Raw genomic sequence first — 17,921 nt, forward strand, 5'->3', positions numbered from 1 at the left:
TACCATCTCCCTTCACACTGTGTTTAAAGACTTCCGTATTATCAGCTGTTTCACAAAGAAAAACCTTTTCCTATGTGCACGTTAGAAAGTTGATTTATCCTTGACAGCTACAAACAAGCATAAGCAGGTTTATTTCCAATATCACTTTTGGCATCCCATTTCCTAAAGAAATTCCAACTCTAATTTCATAGCCTCAACATTAAAACGTATTTTCACAGAGAAAAAAAATAAATAACACTTGGAAAGGATCTAAAAGCACAGCTTTCCCAGCCTGCATGTAGCTGATGACAAGTCATAAAAATCAGGCTGTTCTGTCACCACGTCCTGGTGACATCCCTCACAGTAGCAATGCAATTTTGTACCAGCGTGCTCATCCTCTGAACGCTTACCCTTGGGCAAACTGAGCAGCACAGTCTCGTACAGCTCACTAAAAAAGGTCCATTTTAATCCACTCGATCTGGTTCCCCCGACGATTGCACACCAAGCAGGGCATCTGCTGACCTAAAAGCAAGCACTGAGACTTCCTCTTAGAGGCGCTGCTTTCTTTGCCCCCGTCACCAGTATGAGCTCTCTGGCTGACGAAGAGCAGGGGAGAACAACAGGCGTGGGGAGGCAACAAGAAAAAAAAAAAAACAAACAACCACCACCAGCACATCTGATAACCACAAGATACTGAGAAGAAGCATGGAGCAGCCTGTACAAACTCCTCAGCCAGCTCCCCGGCGAATCTCCCAGGAGAGACAGAGGATCACGGGTCTGCCGCTGTACTTCCAAGGTTACCTGTCAGTCCGGCACATGAAATCCCAGGTAAGGTGCATGGTCCCAGATAGCAGATACGTTTAAATATTTCCTCAAAATATTATCGCTGCGTATCTGTTGATGATGGTGGTGGCAAATGTTTCTCGGTGCTGGCTGATGCAAATAGGTGCACTGAAATAGTGATAGCAGCTTAATTTGTGCTTTTGTTTGTTTCTGTTCATATTACTCGTGGGGAAAAAAAAAAGGAAAATAAATTATGTAAGGTAACCGTCAATATCTCTAGGATCCCATTATAACAACCATAATTATAATATTATAATCATATACCTGTTGAAACTTGGATTGATTTTGACTGATTTCATAGCTACCAGCACAGTGAAAAGCTAATGCAATATTTTTAAACACCGTGACATGGTTATATTGCTCCAATGCACGATCTGTTTACTGAATGCATCCTGAAATCTTCAGGGACACGCCACCTGAAGTATATATGAGCTACACAGCATCTGTTTTCTCTTGTTGGTATGAGCTGATGATTTCACATAGGTAGACTAGCTTGGAAACAAAAGAGTGTTGTTTTTTTTTTTTTAATTTTATCCCAGGATTTTATTATTAAAAAGACACAAACGTATAAATGCCAGAATGCTTTTATCTGTACTATTACTATCGTGTATGTTCAGAGCATGACCCTATATTAAGCTGATCACCCTTTTTTAGCACTTGATAATGACAATCCCTATACTTAGTGTTACAAAGCGATTTTTACCCTAACCATACCTACACTCAAATCTCTGTAGGTGCAGATGCAGAAAGTAGAAAAGAAATATGAGTTATGCTGTGCTAGAGGTAGATATAATCAGGAGACCAAAATAGCACTGTGGTTCACAAACACAGGAACAAACAGGTACCACGGAAAACAGGAACAAAAACAAAGAAACAAAAGTAGACTAATAATCTTGCTGTTAATTTTTCTGCAGCACTAGAAATTATTCAACGCTTTGCCTTGTTGTAACAGGGCACAACAATAATACACACCAATCTGAAGAGATTTACGTGGGCTGGGCAAGTCGTATTATCATTTATGAGAAACCAGACACTCAAGAATAAATATATTAAAGGCTGTGAAACAATTACAAATGCTACTGGGCAACTACTACTATATCTCCATAGAGCAGAAAGCCTACATTATAAAGTGTGGTTCAAAACCTTCCCGTAACATCCAGCCCCACACCAAGTGAGCATTCACAGGCTTCATTAATTTGCTAGGGACAGAGGGTTTAAAAAGGGCATTTACACCTTAATAGCACACAGCAGCGCTCAGAGGTTGGGGTCCAGAGGCTAAACATGGTAGAGAATCTTACACCAGCAGTTTGTCAGAAAACACCAGAATGACTAGTTAGAAGCTAGCAGGACAGGGAGCAAGGACTGCCATCAGGATACTTAAGGAAAAAAATTGTTCACTTTAGTTCCTAGAGACCTAGTAGACTTCAGTAGTTCCTTCTTTCTCCATTTTTGTGAATATGTCTAACTTTGTGTCAAAGAAAATCCCCCAACAAAACAAAACAAACACAAACATAAAATAAGTAAGGAAACCGAAAACTAGAACAGAACTTCTGTGTTACAGGTTTGCGTTCCCAGTTCCACATCCCATAACAGCTGCACTTCTTGGGGTATGAGGGTCGCAAGAAGATGGAGAAATGTACAGAAGGCTTTCCCATTACTTGGGTATGACTGTACTAGGGAACAGTAAGAAGAGTCAGACAGTCATACTTACTTGGGCATGATGTTGGTCTATGAGCACAATGTAACTTAAAAGACAAAGCATGCAAAATGCCACTTTGAATACAGGAAGTCCGGTTAATAGGTCAGACTGCTCTCAAGATCCACGATCCTGCCCCTATAGCAAGTAAACTGGCATGATCAAAATTATATGCAGATAGACACTTCAAGGAAATACATTTTTTTTTCCATTCCTTACCCCTTTTAAGTCCCCTGACAAATGCTAAAAACATTTAATTTAATTAAAATGAAAGCTTTCTAATTCAATGCCAAATTAGGATAGTAGAGAAAAAAGCCTAGAGCTTTTTTCTGTTTCTACCTATCAAAAATAACTTTTTTTTCCCTCATAAAATACTTCAAAAATAAATACATACATGATCTTTAAAACACCTGTTTAAAAGTACGTGACATTTTTTCTCAGCAGTTCTTTTACTTTCAGCATTGTGTGAAAACTAAAAGATTGTCTTGACAAACTGACACTTCCTCCTTTGTAACAGGAATTTAGAGCGTATTGGACAGAACTGAGAGGAACTGTGCTCTTCTTTTATGATGATAAGAAAGCACCAACAGTGAGTAGTGTGCTATCTTTGTAACTGCACGTTGTGTGAACCGCATCGGTTATTTTCAAGAAGTAATCCCTATGTACCCAAGACACCTCTCTGTGCCCTTTCCCCTCTCCCACCTGCACAGTCCAGAAAACAGTACTCAAAGTTGTAACAGAAAGACTGAAAAAAAAAGAGAAACAAACAACAGCATTTTAATCCACCTAATTAAAGCAAAAATGAATTATTTTTTTGGCACCTAAGCTACAAATGTATTCGAATTGCTCCATAATGTTACTTATGAAGACTAAGATGGGAAAAATCCAGAAGGCATGTTGTGGGTGCAAAGAGCTTTTGTAAGCAGAAACAAGGGACCGAGCTTTGAAATGTCTGTCAGTGAAATTTAATCCAAGATCTAGAAAAAAAGTTTCCATGCATTTTCTTCTAAACAAATTTTTTCAAAGAGCAGCTAGATCTGGGCTGAAAATTTGGGGTGAAAATTACAACTTCTGCTATTTCTTTTCTTGCTTCCTTAGTACTCACAGAAGCTAGATATATCAGCTTTGACCTCAGCAACCAATATTTATCCAAATGAAAACGACTCTTCACAGTTCATCCTGACATTGTCAAATGAGGAACTAGAAGTGAAGGTAAGAATAATGAAAGTTATGATTTGTAAGCTGCTTGGGGCGTTACCCCATCTGTCACAGACATTCAGAGCTCCACTCTGACATGAGAGTAGAGCTACCTTCTTTGGTGTGGCCAGGCACCAAAAGGCAGCCGAAGAGGGAAGCAGTGCATAGGAACTTAACACCAGGGAAACTTCCCCTCAAGACATTAGGCAGTTTTCTCTGGAGTATCTGAGAATATAAAGTGAACAAAGAATTGAACCTAAAAAAAAAATAAATACACAAAAGAAGTCCGGAAGTATCCCCCTGAAAGGCTCAGGCCATCTGTAAAACCAAGAAGGGCAATAAAATATCAAAAAGCCATACTAGAGACTATAGAGCTCAGGGACTACCTTGAAGGATTTGCAGTTGAGACTCACCTACCTCCTTAGCTTGGCCTTCCATTTAGATCCACACACCTTACTCCTTTTACTCCAACAGAACCCATGATTTATTTCCTCCCCACCTCCATCCTCTCTCACTAATTGAACTTGGAGCAACTGGGGAAGTGCAATGCTTCAGGGTGTGACTGACGTAGCTTGGCAGGAGGCTCATTTCCAGGCAAGGCACTTCTAAAGGGATGAAAGTTATATGAACATGAAATTATTGCACTTTGTTTGCTGCAGTTGTTCTTACGCTGTTGCTCTCTGTTCCCTCAGGCTGATAACTGTGAATATGGAAAAGAATGGAAGGGTTTTATTCTCACCGTGGCAAAGGTATAGAAGGTTTTTTTTCTCGATGTCCAAAGTGTGTATGAGGGGTCTTTGTGCATGCAACAAGTTGTCTTCCACAGGCATAAAGCTTTGCTTCTAATGTGCTTGCACACACTAACCTGCCTGCTCATCCCCCAAAGAGAGCAAAATTCAGACTGATTTCACCCCAGCTCACCTGCCATGGTATTTAATCAGACACAGCTCCCAATGCACTGTTTGCTGTCTGGGGAGGAAAGACTTCTAGCATAAGACCATCTCCTGCACCTGTGAAAAAGGGAGCCTGCTCTGAGAGAAACAACTTCTTTAGTTATTTAACATTTGAGGAAGAAATAAATGAAGAAATGGCTCAACTGCACACCTGAGAGAACCCCTTGAGCTCTGTGTTTTATTCTACTGGGGAAAAAAAGTCTTAATCTCCTCCCCTGCTTTCATGTGGCACTTAGGAAGAGAGAACCATATCTGATGTTTCCCTATTATTCTGAACAGCTAGCAGGGGCTCCTTTTATTGGTCTAGCAGTCAAAACTCACAGCACTTTGCCAGCTGTAATAGTTTGAAAATCAAAGTAACTAATTTCGATCATTTTATCTCTGGCTTTATTTCTCTGTCTCTTTAGATAGCCAAAACCACTTTTCTCCCCTTTCTTAATGCATGGGGAGTCCTAGGTGTCATCTACATGTTTAAGAAAAGATTGCTAATACTGTGGAATAACTGTGCTATAATCATTTTATGTATATTCATTCTTACTTGTATGAAACATCTTAGTTAAACGCACTTTGAAAAGAGCGAGATATTCTTTAATAATGACCAGTAGAAAATAAAGGAAGTTTCTTCGTAGATAACTTTCTGTTGGTGTAGCTGAACCACTCAAAAAGATGAACTGAGCTGAAGTAGATTAAGTTGCATTTATGTAGCCTTTTGCAGTATGGAATCCCTGATACTTTGCAGTTGCTCACACTGTTCCCACTTTAATCTGGTAAATCACGATGCAGATGTATTTGCCCCACTATTTTAACATAAACAGGTGTGCAGTGTCTTATTCAAAGCAGCATACCCAGACCATCCAGATTATCACACTTGCTTAAACTGAGCAGGTAAGAAAGAGCTCTGCATGCCAGCTGCATTCTGGAGATTGCTGTGATGGCACAGAAACAGTTGCTCACATTTCTCCAGTCTTTTCATTTCTAACTATGCTGTTCCTTTTTAGTTGTCAGTTCCACCGGATGAGTTATTGCTACCTGAACAACTTACGAGAATGCACGAAGTGCTAGAGAAAGAAAAGAAAAGAAGGATCACGCTTGATGACCATTCCAATGCGTCCTTGAATAAAGAAAGCCTTCACGAAAGCCTTCCCAGCAAGGACAACAGCAGTACAGCCACTGCTATGCCAGCGTAAGCTCTGACAGAAGTATGCAAACCCCAACCTGACTAGGGAGCCTTCCCTTCTTTTCAAGTATTGTTTTCATACAGAGGTTTGAAATTCAACTGTTATACAGGGGGTTTAAAATATTAAATGAACAAGATCTACCTCAAAGCCTTTCAGAGATTTTTTAAGGGAAAGATTACTCCTGCAGCTTTTCCATACTGCCTTTTGTTTTGCAAAGGTTGAGTGTAGTGTATTGCTACGCTTGATAAACCTTTTAGAAAACCACGTTAGACTGGTAAATCTGCCCTTCTGAGAACATGTTGATTACCCTTCAAAGTAATTCCACGTTGCTCTTCTCACATTTTTTTTTGCAAGGGTTCATAAAGCAATCTATCTGAACAAACGTGCCACTTTCTCTATGAGAAGGGCAGAGCATTGCTGTCCTGAATTATGCTCCTGTAATAGCATTATTCATCAGGAGTCCTTCAGATGTCATGCCCCTTGACAGTCATGGCTAATTACCTCGGATGAGCCTAGCACTGTTAAGAAGCATCAGCCTGGTAGACCACATCTCTTTGCACAGCTTGGAATGACACAGCCTTACTTGTGTAACTTGCGTTCACGCCGTTTCTTCCCTCCCATCTGTGCAGCTGCTTCTATGCAGTATCTCGGAAAGAAGCGATAGAGATGTTGGAAAAGAATCCTTCCTGTGGGAATTTGATCCTGCGTCCTGGCAGCGACAGCAAGAACTATGCAATCACTGTCCGACATGGGCCAAAGTAGGTTGAGTCTATATTTCACAACTAGTACATACTGTATTAAAAGCTGAATTAATAATACCCAAAGTTGACATGTGAAGCATATTCCTCACCTTCAGACTATTCTGAACAGGGCAAACAGGGCAAGAAGGGCATGGGCCTGAGACCAACTTGCCAGTTCTCTCCTCCCCCAAAGCCAGTTAGATTAAACAAAGAAGCAATAGAGATCCACCAACAAAAGCCAGTGTCCTTGGGAAAACACTTTCCCAGGTGCTGTCCAGCCATGAAACCCAACTCATAAGAAATCTTCGTGCAGAATGAAAATGGAACAGGCCGTATCCCTTTGTAAAATGAAGAAAAATGAAAGAAATATTTTCAAACAGTAACTTGGACTAGAAACACACCACAATTTAACTGAATTGCCCCCATTTTAGCTTTGCAGAGTTTCAGAACAAGAGTCACCTGAGACACCAGGAAACAACATTTGCAATTCCCAGTGTTCCTAAATTATGATAAGAAAAAACACATCTTGCCACACACCTTCAATAGGCTCTGGGGATATTACAGAACACATCCATTGCTCCTGCAGAGGAATTCATGACAGCAATGGTACATCATAAGTTATTTCATTTCTAACAGCTTATCAACTGTCATTTCCTTTCCTTTCAGTGTCCCATGCATAAAACACTACAGAGTGATGTCTAAAGAAACAAGTTACATTATTGAATTGGAAAGAAAGGTAAGTGAGCAATTCCCTTTTTAGAGATTCTTAAGAAGGTGTGAGAAATATTGCTTTATAGAAAGTTAGAAAAGCTACAGTAAATTCCTAACTATAATTTGTGAGAAAGTATCTATTTTACCTCTCCTTAGCCCATCTTGTCTTTCTTTAGTCTTTTGCCTCTATTAGGCTAACCAATCTACAGAAAAAAAAAAACTAAAATTAGAAGAGGAAAAAGTACCCACAACCTCTTCTCTTCTACTGAAAATATAATCAAACCACCAGCAACCACAAAACACTCAAGATTGCTTTTTCTTTTTCCCCGTAATTCAGCCTTCAGTAATAAGTCTGAGAAGTGAGCTCTTATTGCAGCTAGAGGAAGTTCAAAGTGCATTTCACATAACTCTGAGAAATAAAATTAACTTAGTTGAGGTGCAATCAAGTGCATATGGACCTTATTACTCGGTTTTAAGTATTTTTTCCACTTTCCTTAAGAGTTGTTTAACCAGTGGCCTGAGAAACATCCTAACCATTTGAAAAAGCATTTGCTGCTAAACTACCTGCTGAAAGAGCACCAGCAGTCATTGAAAAGCATCAAAGTGCACAGAGCTAAACCTTTTTTGGTTTGTTACTCATTTTTTAGAAGGGAAGGAGTTGTATGTTTGAGGATCAGCCTGGAGAAGGCTCCAGGGAGACCTTACCATTTGTCAGGGAGCGTAACTAAAAAAAGGTAGATTTATAGTAGATATAAGGAAAAATTTCTTTACTGTGAGGGTGCTGAGGCCCTGGCACAGGCTGCCCAGAGAAGCTGTGGATGTCCCTTCCCTGCAGGTGCCCAAGGCCAGGCTGGATGGGGCTTTGGGTAACCTGGTCTGGTGGGAGCTGTCCCTGCCCATGGCAGGGGAGTGGAATTGGATCATCTTTAAGGTCCCTTCCAACCCAAATCATTCTGTAATTCGATGATAAAAACATTACCATATGTTGCAGGGAGCTGTCCTAGACGTAGACGTAGATTTCACTGCATCGAAATGCTAGATGCAAATCCAGTACCAGTCGTTCAGAGAACATTGCTAGGCACACCAGCCTACCAGCATGTTTTCAAAATGTATTCTCTCTCTAACGCATGCAGTATGTTTTGTTTGGTGTTTTCTATTTGTTTGTTTTGTTTTTCTGTGAAACAGGTGTCACTTGCAAGTCTTCAGGATGTCATCAATTACTTTGTGACCCAAACCCAAGGAAACCTGAAACCATTTGTCATGGGGGCATGCCACAATGCTCTGCGGACGGCCCACAGTTCTGAAAGCAAAACACAGAGAAGCCCTGCTGAAGGACAGAGGCACAAGGAGGAGCTTACAGGAACTCCACTATTACAGCTAAGCTGAAAGCATTTCCCATGCTGAAATTCAGTTCCTTTCTTCAAACAACTAGCCACAATATTTCCAAAGATACAAGGAAAGGTTAAGAATGTGAACTTACCTAAAGCCTTTACCTCTGATACAAGCCAGATGTACATATAAACATTGCCTAGCTGAAACCTGTGTTATTTTAGGATGCAAGAGATTGTGATGAGGTGGCACGGGTGTTTCAGCATTGGTAGAAACTGGTGCCAGTTTTCTTTCTATGCAGTCATTATTCTTGAATAGCACTTTTTAAAATAAATGTTCACATATTTACCATATATATTTTGAAAATGGAGATAAATAGATGGAAACGTGTACTTCTTACTCCTAAATCTATCAAGGAGGCCATATCTGTCAGAACAGCCTTGTTAAGAGTAGTATGATCTTGACACAGAATCCTCCCTACTCCAAGCATTAAAGAGACAGAGCCGGGTGCTAAATGCCTAGTTTTGCATGCAGGAACATTCCTGCAACTATTTAGGAAGTAATTAATTCAATGTAAGAAATGAAGGGAAATTTTGAGCAGACTATGCATGAATGAGAAAGATCTTTAATGCCGATACAAAATTTAATCTCTGCAAATCACCTGCTCTTGCAAAGAAAAACATTTTGAAGGAAAGGTATTTGGCATGTTCTAGCAGAAAGGCAGCTGGTTCTTCATTGCTGCAGGGAGATGGCTAGCTCTAGCTGCTGCATGAGAACATAGCGTCAAAAAATCCTAGGCACACACAAGCTTTCATTACAAAGCCAAAAAGCAGTTCTGAAATTCCAGGTGGTGCAACAAACCTCTGCACTGCTAGCACTGTACTGGCCGTACTGGAGATCTGGAAGACCAGCAAATCTCCCCAGCCCAAAGCTCACTTGCCCAGCCTGAGCTGAGCCCTTTCAGCGTGATCCTGCTGAGCACCTGCTGGGACTTTGGGGAAAAAAGCAACACTAAACTGAAAAATGGACTGTATCAAACACAAATTCATGCCAGATCTGCTCACTCCCCTCTACACAAGCTCCAACATCAACACATTTACCCTCTGCATCAGGGATTCAGAAAACTTGAAAACATGAAAAACAACTTTAATAGCCACTTGACATGCACAGTTCTTCCATATGAAGTCCTCTTACTAACTACTTGTGAAGTGTTCTCTAGGTTAACTTATATCCAGAAAATCTTAAAAAGGTCAGCTAAAAACATTTATAGACCTGTTTTGCATTTTTTTTTTTTCTATCACCAACTGTTAAACTGAGAGGAACCCACCTGTAGAACAGACATGCATCCACCAGATACGCACAGTAAGAACGGTACAGGGATACAGCCGTATCTGTCAGTTCTGGCCCTGATACTTGCCATCCTCTACCTGGAATTTTTGGCAAGGTGCTCACAAAGCTGTATGTATTGTCATTAGCAAGAGCCATTCTGTTACTTGTATCTGAAAATGGATTTTAAACCCTGAGGGCCGTCAGATGGCCTTCTAGCAAAGTAGTGAGACTAACACTATTTTTCTACGCTGCTTACTTCAAAAGCAGAAGCATGTTAATACCGCGCTAATGCACCAGAGCATACTTACTGAAAATTTCTTTTGCAGCTTACAACTGTGAGAGGTGACAGTGCTCTTCATTTAACCTAAATGTTCAAGTAAGACATCCTTAGTACTAATTACTGATTTCAGTTTAGATTCTAATACTGCCACGTGGAAATATTTTTTGGTTGTTATTTAGAAGTGAAAACTTACTGTCTGTTTGTGCCTTCTCTACACAGTAAATGTAGTAATCCTTCTTCCTGTTTCAGAAAAAAAAAATCTTATAAGAAGTTCTTAAAAAAAAGGAATAAGTTAGGTAGTTTAAAAAGCACTATTAATAATCTAGAAAATATCTATAAGCTACACTGACTGTAAAACTATATACACCTTTACAGAAGGCATCCTGTATGTAAGGGCAAATCCCATATACTGAAATAATTCTGTTGATTCCAGCTATTCAGTTCCATACATCTTGGTGTTTAAGTGCCCAGCCTAATAGCTATTGTTCCTGACTACAACTATCTGAGAAGGGGGGGAGAAAAGGGTAAAATTCCTAACCAATGATGTTCATTAAACATGAAGATATTCCTAAATCTTAACAAAGGATAATCAAGGATAAACAGTGAAGTAGTCAATACCTTTTGCAACAACCACAGGATTTAGAGATGGGCATTCACTGTCTCTAAAGCTTAAAAACATTAAAAGGTTTTCCAGTTTGTAGCTTTTTTTTTTTTAAACCCCACTTCACTAGCATCACTGGGGAATACCAAAAAAACCAACCCACCCTCCCTCAGCTACATGGACTATGAGCTACACTACCCATGGTTTAAATGACAGAGAAGATAAGGTGTTGTTACAGATGCTTCCACCTCTGCCTCAACACAGAGCAAAGCAAGTCGCTCATTATTTCCAATAAGCAGATTCTTTATACTTAGATACCCCAGTAACTGAAAAACCTCAGTGCAACTCAGACCCATGCTGTGGACAGATGTACAGCATAACCATCCACTGTGAGGAAATGGTACCAGAAGGAGCAGCTGAGGAAACAGTGCTTGCTGTGACAAACATCTGTAGCCATTTGCCTTTACCTCCTTTCAAAGTCATCTCTTGCTACAGCACTCTCAATTTGGTAAGGGCAGAAAGGCTCAACCACACTGACCATTTTCTCTTTCTTGAAGGCAAAGTTTTATTGTTGAAAGTGTTAACTCAGCTCTCCGATAGGGTTCCACTTTCCCCATATTGCAGTATTCCCCAGAGAACAGTCTTAGTGCAGATAATGAACAATTCCAGGTGTCTTGACTTCAGGGGAGCTATGACAATTTTTATACCTGTTCAAGACCTGCCTCCCTCTGTTTCCATGTGGAGACTGACATTAAGACAGCTGCTCTGACACACAGCATCACGTACAGTTCAGAAGAGAGCACCAACAACACAACAGAGCAGCTCATCTGTTTTTAAGTGGAAGTCTAAACATTTTGGATGGATTATCCCTCGTGTAGATGGCAAGATTGAAATTCTCATTTGAGAAGAAAATAACACGTGAAATGGATTTGACAGGAATATCATAAAATGGCAGTTTCCCCAGTTTTTGCAATCTTCTCTAAGCAGTGCTTAATTTGCACATGGGGACAATTTGTTACGTTCACCGTTCTTCTCGCTTTCTTCAGCTCCCCACAACTTAAAACAAATCTTGTCTTTAAGGTAAGGACTGTACTGGACATTCCATCTCATGGAGTGACCAATCCTCCCTTGAGTAAACAGATTTGAAGGTAACAGGAGATGAAACAAGTCCAGTTTGTCTTCAGTGCAAAGCAACTGACTTTCACCATTTGTTTTAATTAAGGCTTCACCAAAAAGAAATATATAGTACCATCTTTAATAGCTGAAAATTAGCACACTCCTTTCAAAACAAATGGTCCTGGAGTGACTTTTGCACCTCTACCATCAATTGTCTTCCTGAACAAAGTAGTATCTCACTGGTGGCCCTGGCAAGTCTTCATCTCCATCAGTCTCTGGAGCAAATGATACCGTCAAATCCACATACTTTTTATCAGCAGATGGCTTCACAAGCTTTTGCATCCTACAAAGAAACAAACAGTTTATTGAGGTAACAGAAGAAGGATTGACGATGGGAATTCAGAGTCAGACTAGGAGAAATTTCACTACCAGCAATGAAGCCCAACATACCAGAAACCACATTAAAATGGAGAAGGAGCTTCCTTTTAACAAGGGACACAAATAGATACACAGGTTCTTCCTGTCTGAGCTATAGCAAATGGCTTTATTCTACTACTTTTGACACAGTCCTCAGCCTGCTAGTGAGCTATGCCATTGCTCACTAACAAGCACTCAGAAGAAATGACAAGAGAAAATGGACACGGGATTCCTCACCCACGTGATTTGTCTTTGGCATCCTATTAAGGCACAAGATAAAAGTAGCTTTCTGTGCAGAAATTTGGTCATGAAGTAGGACCAAATTCTTGGTCTACCAATAATGGCTGGTTTTAAGACTTCATTAGGCAGACCCCCTCCAATGCAGACACCAGATATGCAGTTCTCATAGAAAGCAATTCTACTGAATTCTAACAATTCTACCGACTTTCCAAGTCCTTGAATTTTGAAAGTGAAGAGCTATGAGGGGGAGAAACGGAAAAGAACTAGGACTTATTCTTCAGGGACAGCAAAGCAAGCTTTAACAAGGTAATCACGTCACGTTTCAGTACTACTTCCCCTCTTTGCCCTCTGGAGTCCTATTACAGCAATAAGCAATAGCTGCACCTTGGAGACTTAAATTGCACAATAATTACTTCCATCAACCTCACTTTCATTGCATATCTCTGGATGTCTCAAAACAATCTTTTTTTTTTTCCTCCAACTTGGAGCACTGGTTCACGAGGCCAGCTCAAATGCTAGGAGGCTTGAGGAACACATTTATTTCTATTCCTCACAGGACACTTCAGAGAAGGATTTTACTTCTGGCCAAGCCTTAGCACACAGGACAAAAAGCTGCTTTTCCCCAAAAGTACTTGTTCCTTTGCAAGAACACAAAGCATTAGACTCTTCTTAGCAGAGATACTGACATCACATCCATTTGCATGAGGAATCCTCAAAGTACAGAGCAAGGTGAATAAACGTCTCTAAAACCTGCACCTAAGGACTATGCTTCCAGTCAGTGCTGTAATTCTGAAACAGCATTTTGAAACGCTTGTTGTCCTAATATAGCAAGATTTTAAACACCTTAAGAAAAAAAACCTGCAAGCAAGACCTGAATTTGCTGTGCACGTATCTTTTAAAGCTTTTGGGACTGCTTGTAACAGAACCCCACAAGCTGTAACTACATGGAAAGCTTGAACAGTCTCAGGGTTAATGGAAAATCTTGATCTTTACACAGAGGCAGCTTCAAAGCAGGCCTTTGACTTTATTACAAACTCCACTCACTCAAAATGATTTATACAGCTGTAGGAGAAGGAATATAAACAATCATTCCGAGGTGGGCTATAAATCCACATCTTGGTATGCCAGGCACCCTACAGGCAGCACCAACATAGACTCTTCTCTCCCTGGAATTTTCTCACACAAGTAATACTTTCCGTAAAGTTACCTACTAGCAGATTACTGATCAATACTTATTTGTGAGCACTGACCTACAAACACTTCAGAGGAGTTGCGATGGACAAGTTTGGAGCTACAGAAGTTCAATCGACACGTAAAAGTAAAATTAAACTTGAGTCAGATCTGGCTATTCCTTTGCAAAGGTCTATCAATCAAAAAATAATAATAATGGCCTGTACTCCCACCCTCTCAAGTTTCTAGTTTGTTATACCCTGATGTCCTGTCAGTAAGCATCACTAGCAAAGTCTTGTGAACTTCATTTTTAAAAGGCCTAAAGTAAACTAGAATCTCAAGGAATTACCACAGACTGAACAGACTACCATTAATCTCAGCTTGCAACCAACACATTAACTCCTTCCTGGATGTCTTCCCCTACTTTCAGAACTAAGTTGCTAAATATCACCATTAGTTTTAAGCCTGTTTAGAAAGGATCACTTAGTATTGTTTTGCTTAAACCAAGCTATATTCTGTCTCCAAAAAGTTACTGTCAGACTTCTTTGGGTTTCTCATTCTGCCATTCATCAGTTAGAGTCATTAGAGTTGCATTTTCTAAGTCTCCTGTCCTTAGCACAGAAGTTAATTCACCACAAGAATTAATTCACTTTTTTTTTTTTTTTTGAAGGAACAAAGTACCTTTTTTCTTTCCCAAATATAAACAACTAGAAACCACTTTGGGAGAAAATACTGCTGTCAGACACACATTCTTATGATACAGCCAGTGAACATAGTTTGTAGGTGCATTCACATCCCTAGATCCATTTTCCAGTTATACTTACGTCAGCTTTAATCTTTTAATATGACCTGGCATCACGGGAACATACAGCATTTTGACTCCTTGTACAACCATAGTTGGTTCAATTCCATATTTCTCCTGGAATTCACAAATTAGAATGTATTAAAGGACTATGCCAGCTGCATAACCCAGCAGACACAACTACAGTTACTACTACAGCTAATTGTTGAGAACCATAGGATTCCAAACAGAAAATGAGATAATACATGGATGTTGACAGAAGTTTTATTAAGATACATTTAAACAAATGGAATTAAAGAATTTGAAAATAAACTTGGATGTGTGAACTTACAGATTTAAGCTCCCATTGAAATTCTTTCTAGAATTATTCTGATTTAAACAACAATTTGACAAGGTCAAAAAAAAAAAGTCAACAACCCAAAACAAGAAAATGCTTTCCTCTCATCTTTCCTTAACTCAGTACAACAGATATCTTACTCTGACAGCGTTTATGAAGTCCAACAGTGTAAAATCCTCTTTTCCATAAATTGTCCACCTGTCCCAGATTGTAAATGATATCCCATTTCTGTTTTAAAGAGAGAAATATGGTGTTAGTTTAGAACAGACATTTCTTTTAAACATATATTGAAGAATTGCTCTCTCTTCTAGTCACTTGCTGTTTTATCTTAAGCAAAAATCTCTTCCCTGTCTCCTGCCATTTCTCCAGCCCTTTCACCTGGCTAAGCACAAGACACAAAGCTATAACTGAGTAAACATAATATCTGGCAATGAATTTACTGAGTTTTCAGACCTACTGAAAAATAGGTTTTGTATTGACCAAGATACAGAAGTGTATCGAGTCTGAGCAGACAGGATATTTATTAATAACTGTGCTGCATATCTATCTCGTCTAGATTTTTAGAGCCTAGCTACCAACAGCTTCCACTGAAAACAAAACTAAGCCCTCAAAACCACTAGCTTTAAAATTAGGACAGAAGAGTGTATGAGCTGCATTTCCACACAGGAAATTGAGTGATGTATTATGGGACATCCTTGGCAGCAGTATATGGCTAATAGAACTTGATGAATAATTTTGTGTTTGCTATCATCTTCCAAGTTTAAAGAACGAAAATAACCAACCTTGAATATCTGTATTTTTTAACTGGAGTATGACCATGAACTTTGGATCCATTACACTTCCGCTATACAATCTGATTACCTACGTTTAGTAAGTACAAATCTCACATGTGTAACGTCTCACCAACTTCTAAGTGAGAGACATCAGGTTTCCAGAATACCGCCCTTCTACCATCATCCGTCCACCATCACCCTTCCTACCTGATTTCAGTTCTTCTTACTTCAACAGTTTCTGTAAAGACCATTATGGGAATGGCTAAGTTGAGAAAACAGTTCTTGTATGCATCAGCTGGGTAACCACCCACAACTTTGATGAGTTCCAGTGCAACCTGCAATACATCAGAATCACTTGCTTCCATAAGACCCACATTCATTTAATTAGGAGGCCACACAACTGTAGGATAAGTTGCTGAGGAGATCACCCTTTGAGCAATCCACAAAGTAAATCACGTTAAACGCAACCCAAACATACCAGAGAAATAAATTCTTCTGCTGCTGCTGCAGATATTTAAAATGTTCAAGACTCTTCCTAACTCAGGACTCTTATAAAATTCTTCAATTCAAGACACCCCCCACAAGGCTTGCAGTTCTGTTGAGGTACGTGGATGAGAACTAATACTGAATAGATCATTTCCACTCTTGACACTGCCACTCTGACGGTAATAATAACAGCAAAAAACAAACCAAAACGCTTATCTTCAACTCCTCTTTCTGGTCAGCAAACCAGAAATAAAAGTACTGAGGGCTTACCACAGCTGAAACCACGAGTGACCTTTCATACTTGCACACAAGCGAATAGAAGAATATGTCCTGGTTTCAGCTGGGGTAGAGTCAATTTTCTTCATAGTAGCTGGTATGGTGCCATGTTTTGGATTTAGGAGGAAAGTAATGCTGATAACACACTGATGTTTTCCGTTGTTGCTGAGCAGTGCTTACACTAAGTCAAGGACTGTTCAATGTCTCACACCATCCTGCCAAAGAGGAGGGCTGGGGGTGCACCAGAAGCTGGGAGGGACACAACCTGGACAGCTGACCCAGACTGGCCAAAGGGATATTTCATACCACGTGATGTCATGCTCAGCAATAAAAGCTGGGGAGGTTGGCCAGGTGCCTCCCATTGTTTGGAGACTGGCTGGACATCGATTTGCAGGTGGTGAGTAATTGCCTTATGTATAACTTGTTTTGTGGATTGTTTTTTTTTTCTTATTAAACTGCCCTCATCTTAACCCAAGAGTTTCACCTTTTTCCCCAATTCACTGCCCCATCCCTCTATGGGGGAGTGAATGAACACCTGTGCAGTGTTTAGCTGCCTGCCAGGTTAAACAACAGCAGGATTTAAGTTTGAAATGAAAGTATTTATGACATATTAGACTGATAATTATCATTATAGAATGAATACTTTGTGATCTTAGATAAAGAAAATAAGAAAAACATTTCTTAGATGAGGCTCTGTCTGGATGGCATTAATGAATATCCAAACGTTCGTGGTTTTAGGCAAGGAACAGAGAAAAAAAACATGCATTTTCAGAATTTTAAAAGCATACTTACCAGCCCTGAAACCGCAGCAGTAGCTGTTGCAATTGCAGGAATAATCTTTCCAGCAATGCGCTTTGTTTTGAACCGATCTGCCGGTTCGATGTTGTACATCTTGGCTCGTAAGTTTGATGCTGCTGTTATGAAATCTATATGCCCATTACTATCGTCATCTTTTTCAAAAGAAATGGGCTTCATTTGCAAGTCACCTACTCGTAGGAAAAAAAAAGAAAAAAAAACAGAAATTGTTAGAAAACAGAAGGTGTCCTAAACATAAGTTACAGGGAAATAGAACCTTAACAAATACATTTTTATTTATTTATTTTTTTAATGTTCTGAAGCGCGGTGCCATACTTAAAACTTTCTTTTCCGTGCTAGAAGGAAAAACTTCCCTATCAATATTAATGCTGATGCTGACTGTTGTTAGAAGCGAGTAACTAAAGAAATATCAAGAGGTCTAGAATACAATTTTCCTTGCAACACCAGGAATAGATTTTGGATAGTTCTATGGATATTTCTTATTAACCTCTACCATGTTATAGCTTTTCTACTCTGAGAATTCCCTGTAAAAGCTTTGTTTATCTGTTACCTTATGGGTACAAGCTCAGTAGCATGGCAGACAGAGGTTTGAGTCAATTCTCCATAGGATGGGTTACAGCTAAAGTAATCTTTCTCTTCTGTGTCCATGGGC

The 17,921-nt window shown here is 39.7% G+C and overlaps 2 protein-coding genes across 3 annotated transcripts in view; one reads left to right on the forward strand and one right to left on the reverse strand.

The window, feature by feature from the left end:
* Positions 1–541: 541 nt before the first annotated feature.
* Positions 542–9,033, forward strand: STAP1 (signal transducing adaptor family member 1). Its single transcript, XM_005011809.6, has 8 exons — positions 542–807; positions 3,036–3,107; positions 3,617–3,730; positions 4,408–4,464; positions 5,667–5,851; positions 6,476–6,604; positions 7,253–7,322; positions 8,483–9,033. The coding sequence occupies exons 1-8, from the start codon at positions 685–687 to the stop codon at positions 8,681–8,683; spliced, it is 951 nt and encodes a 316-aa protein (XP_005011866.2). The 5' UTR covers positions 542–684; the 3' UTR covers positions 8,684–9,033.
* A 2,343-nt stretch (positions 9,034–11,376) lies between these two features.
* UBA6 (ubiquitin like modifier activating enzyme 6) overlaps positions 11,377–17,921 on the reverse strand; it is a 31,510-nt gene continuing 24,965 nt past the window's right edge. For both annotated transcript variants that reach the window (XM_038178214.2, XM_038178213.2), the window contains 5 exons: positions 17,246–17,439; positions 15,899–16,026; positions 15,059–15,146; positions 14,604–14,698; positions 11,377–12,295 (listed from right to left, as the gene is read on the reverse strand). In XM_038178214.2, coding sequence (XP_038034142.1) covers positions 12,160–12,295; positions 14,604–14,698; positions 15,059–15,146; positions 15,899–16,026; positions 17,246–17,439 — 641 coding nt within the window. In that variant the 3' untranslated portion in view covers positions 11,377–12,159. The remainder of the gene's footprint in view (positions 12,296–14,603; positions 14,699–15,058; positions 15,147–15,898; positions 16,027–17,245; positions 17,440–17,921) is intronic.

This window comes from Anas platyrhynchos, chromosome 4 (assembly GCF_047663525.1).
Source record: "Anas platyrhynchos isolate ZD024472 breed Pekin duck chromosome 4, IASCAAS_PekinDuck_T2T, whole genome shotgun sequence".
NCBI lineage: Eukaryota > Metazoa > Chordata > Aves > Anseriformes > Anatidae > Anas > Anas platyrhynchos.